Consider the following 3,323-nt stretch of genomic DNA (forward strand, 5'->3'; position numbering starts at 1 on the left):
GTTTTGGGAGAGGGCAGGGAAGGGAGAAGATGGACAACTAAATATAGTAATTCTATTATTATTCATTCAATAGGCTGTATTATGCTTGAAAGCATCATTGCTCTATTATCTTGGTGAAAACGCCGCCTTCTTGCCTCGACAAATCAAGGACTGTCGTGTTGACGTCTATCGTGGTGAAAGGCACAGCCAGAAACTGAAGGGTGATGGTTTAACCACGGTGTACCCTGTCAGTCACCGTTGTCTGTTGTCCGTTAGACAGACGGAAGGATGCGGATGTGTGTGTGTGTGTGTGTGTGTGTGTGTGTGTGTGTGTGTGTGTGTGTGTGTGTGTGTGTGTGTGTGTGTGTGTCAATGTGCCTTAAGACTGTTGTCATCATATTTAAAAGAACAGTAAATGCAGATTTTACAATTTTACATGAGAGCCACCCCCTCCAAAAAAAGCAACAAAAAAAGTAAAAAAGCATCAACCCAACAACAAACTGGCAAGTTGTTACCCCGAAAGCAAACTCTTTGCAAACATCCCAAGTCAATATTTTCAAAAATACAAATTTGAAAACAACCCTCTTATTATTATCTTTAAGCAAATTAATGTTGTCTCCTTGGTAGCAGTATTCATTTGTTGCTTTTTTTTTTGGGGGGGGGGTTGTGGGCTCTCCTGTAAAATTATACAAACTTTATATACTGTTATATACTTTTATAAATGGCAGTAGAATAGCGCTTAATAGGCCTAGTGACAATAGCGAACTCATACTTTCCATTCGCATATCCCTCTCTCGATAAGCAGTAATCAGCATTGACCTTAAAACTCATAGCAATTTATCTTTCCAACGCCTGCCCACGAAAGATATAGCATAGATACACACAAAAACTTGAAAGAGGAAAGAAATCTAGAAAACAGATGATTGCAGAACATATCCCAGAAGAGACATCAAAATGTGCTCGGAAATTAAATGATAAGTGAAAATTCCAGACATGATGTAAATAAGAACAAGTTTGGTTTATTTCAGGGAATCCAAATGGAAACGTGTAAACATAAAACATGAGATTTGACTTTTGGTAAATTTTAGCAGACTCTGAAATAATATTCTGAACAATGCAGAGACCAACAATTGCATGTTCTGTCCCTAATTCGGAACGTACTTTCTGCAACAGGGGAGACAATTGCAACACATTTTACCATCCAAACAAACAGTCGCTGAGAGTCAATAATGGAGCAAACAGGAGTTGATCAACCCACCCCAGATTTACTGACCACCCCACTTCCTTCTGAAGCTGAAGGTGAAGGTCAGGGCATCGTAGTAGTGCTGCTCGGGGTCACCGGAAGCATAGGGCAACACAGATCTGCTGACGTCACCAGACAGAAGCTCGTAGGGGGAGGCTCCGTTGAAAGCCGACTCCAGATGGAAGGTCCAGTTGTCCTTGGGCTCCCTCAGACGGACCAGCTCATTTCCCAAACCGTAGGAGCCAAGTTGGAGGTGGCAGGTGGCGCCAGTGTAGGTGTTCACACCACTCAGGTCACAGTTGACGCTGACCTTGACTCTTTCAATTTCCAGCAACTCACCTCCGGCGAAGCCGATGACCTCACGGTTCAAAACCTGCTCCTCACTTATCGAGTTGTAGAAACTGCTGTCAACAGTCCAGATGTTGGTGGCCGCCAGATACACACAGGACACGTTGAACTTGGCCTCGTCATAAGCCAGATTACGGTCAGCCCACAGCACCCTTCTCCTCACGATCACACTCACGATGTTGTTGGCACTGTCCACTCCGACCACGTCCAGTTTGGTCAGACGCATGTCCACGTCCAGGGGTCCGGAGTCGTCGGGTTGGGGGAAGGCTGGGGAGGCTCTTTCTCCGAACCAGTTGTACAGCTCATTGTAGTGGCTTGCCGCGGAGGCGCCTGTGGAGATGACGAAGAGAATAAGATCAGGAAAATTGAGAGGAATGTTTTGAAGACTTTTGAAGGATTTTCAGGAACAGGTGAAAAAGTTGTTTGTACATGCCAGAGTCGTTTGGAGATGTTTGAGAACAGAACATCTAAACACGTGTGAGCTGATGAGGAAGAGGAAAATGGCTCTGGGGTTAGACAAAAGGACAAAACCTCACCAGAACTTCAATAGAGTTGTGTGTAGGTCAGTCATTTTAGTCAATGGTAAGAAAAAAGACAAGTGAAGAAAGAACGCAGAATGATACATACACATTAACAAGTCTCTTGTGCATTCCTGTTGACAGCTATTTTAGATAGTTTCATCAAGGGGAATCTCATTTCATTCACAGTGGGCATAGTTTATTGTTTATTTGCCACATAATATTATCATAGAACGCGATTACCTTAAACGCTGAAGCAAAATTGTAACTACAATTTTTTTTGACAACTCATTTAAAGCTTCCGTTACATATTTCCTTCAAAGTCTTCAAAATCTAAAGTGATTAGAGGAAATGAGTTAATGATCTGCTAAAAACAACCAACATCAAACAAACTAACAAGGCAAAAAATAAGGGTCGATTGAACCCCATTAACCCCCCCCCACACACACACACACAAGAATTCAACAAAATGTCTCACCAGCAAACGTGAGAGCGATGCACAGAAGAATGAAGCGAGCCATGGTTCCTGATCTCTGGAGGGAGTTGGTGAAGACACAGGGAACTGCAGCATCCTTATATATACAGCTGCCTTCTCTTTAACAACTGTGAGGGTTTTTTTTCTGAAAACTATTACAACTATTTTTTGCCCAAGAGTTCTTCTAAAAATAAGACATGTATGTCTTGTGATGCACCTTGGAGAGCAATCTATGAAACGAAACAAAGTCATGGAAAAATTAGGTCATGGCTGCACGCGATATGTCTCACGACCGAGATAGACGGCGGATGGAGACGCCCAGGCCATTGGTAAGATAGGAAGAAAACAAAATAGCATGTCTCTCCGGGTTGTCTTTCTGTCTGATTCTTTCGAACTCGTCCTTGGTCGGGAATTTTCTGACTTGATTCCAACAGTTGGACAGACCAGCTCAAAAAAACACAAAAAAAACAAGCATAACAGAAGGAAAATGAAAAATGCACTGGTAATTATTATGTTAAAGACAATATGTCAGGCGGCGTGGTGGAATCAGGCTCTCGTCAAAATAATCAAAGTGAAGAAACTTGCATTTTTCCGCAGGTTTGTGAATTTTTATCAAATGTTTGCTTTTTGGCACAGCAACGTTCATGCCCATTAAAGAACGCATTTCTGTGTGGATTTTTCTGAAAAACGTTGATTAAAGGCACAAAAATGTAAATTTTCAGTTACCACAGTTAAGCTAAGGAAATAACTAATCTTTGGC

General features: G+C 42.1%; 1 protein-coding gene across 1 annotated transcript; it reads right to left on the minus strand.

Annotated features, from left to right (window-relative positions):
• Nucleotides 1-978: 978 nt before the first annotated feature.
• On the minus strand, nucleotides 979-2,636 carry LOC101852744 (acetylcholine-binding protein). Its single transcript, XM_005090253.1, has 2 exons — nucleotides 2,567-2,636; nucleotides 979-1,900 (listed from the first exon to the last, which is right to left on the minus strand). Exons 1-2 carry the CDS (start codon nucleotides 2,607-2,609, stop codon nucleotides 1,245-1,247), a joined length of 699 nt encoding a protein of 232 aa, XP_005090310.1. The 5' UTR covers nucleotides 2,610-2,636; the 3' UTR covers nucleotides 979-1,244.
• Between the last annotated feature and the right edge of the window lie 687 nt (nucleotides 2,637-3,323).

This window comes from Aplysia californica, unplaced genomic scaffold (assembly GCF_000002075.1).
Source record: "Aplysia californica isolate F4 #8 unplaced genomic scaffold, AplCal3.0 scaffold00014, whole genome shotgun sequence".
Classification (NCBI taxonomy): domain Eukaryota; kingdom Metazoa; phylum Mollusca; class Gastropoda; order Aplysiida; family Aplysiidae; genus Aplysia; species Aplysia californica.

Bases quoted from the DNA above. Each gene is read 5' to 3' on its own strand.
- LOC101852744 (XM_005090253.1), bottom strand. From the start codon at position 2,609: ATGGCTCGCTTCATTCTTCTGTGCATCGCTCTCACGTTTGCTG. The intron at 1,901-2,566 runs GTGAGACATTTT...TCATCTCCACAG, and splicing joins CATCGCTCTCACGTTTGCTG to GCGCCTCCGCGGCAAGCCAC.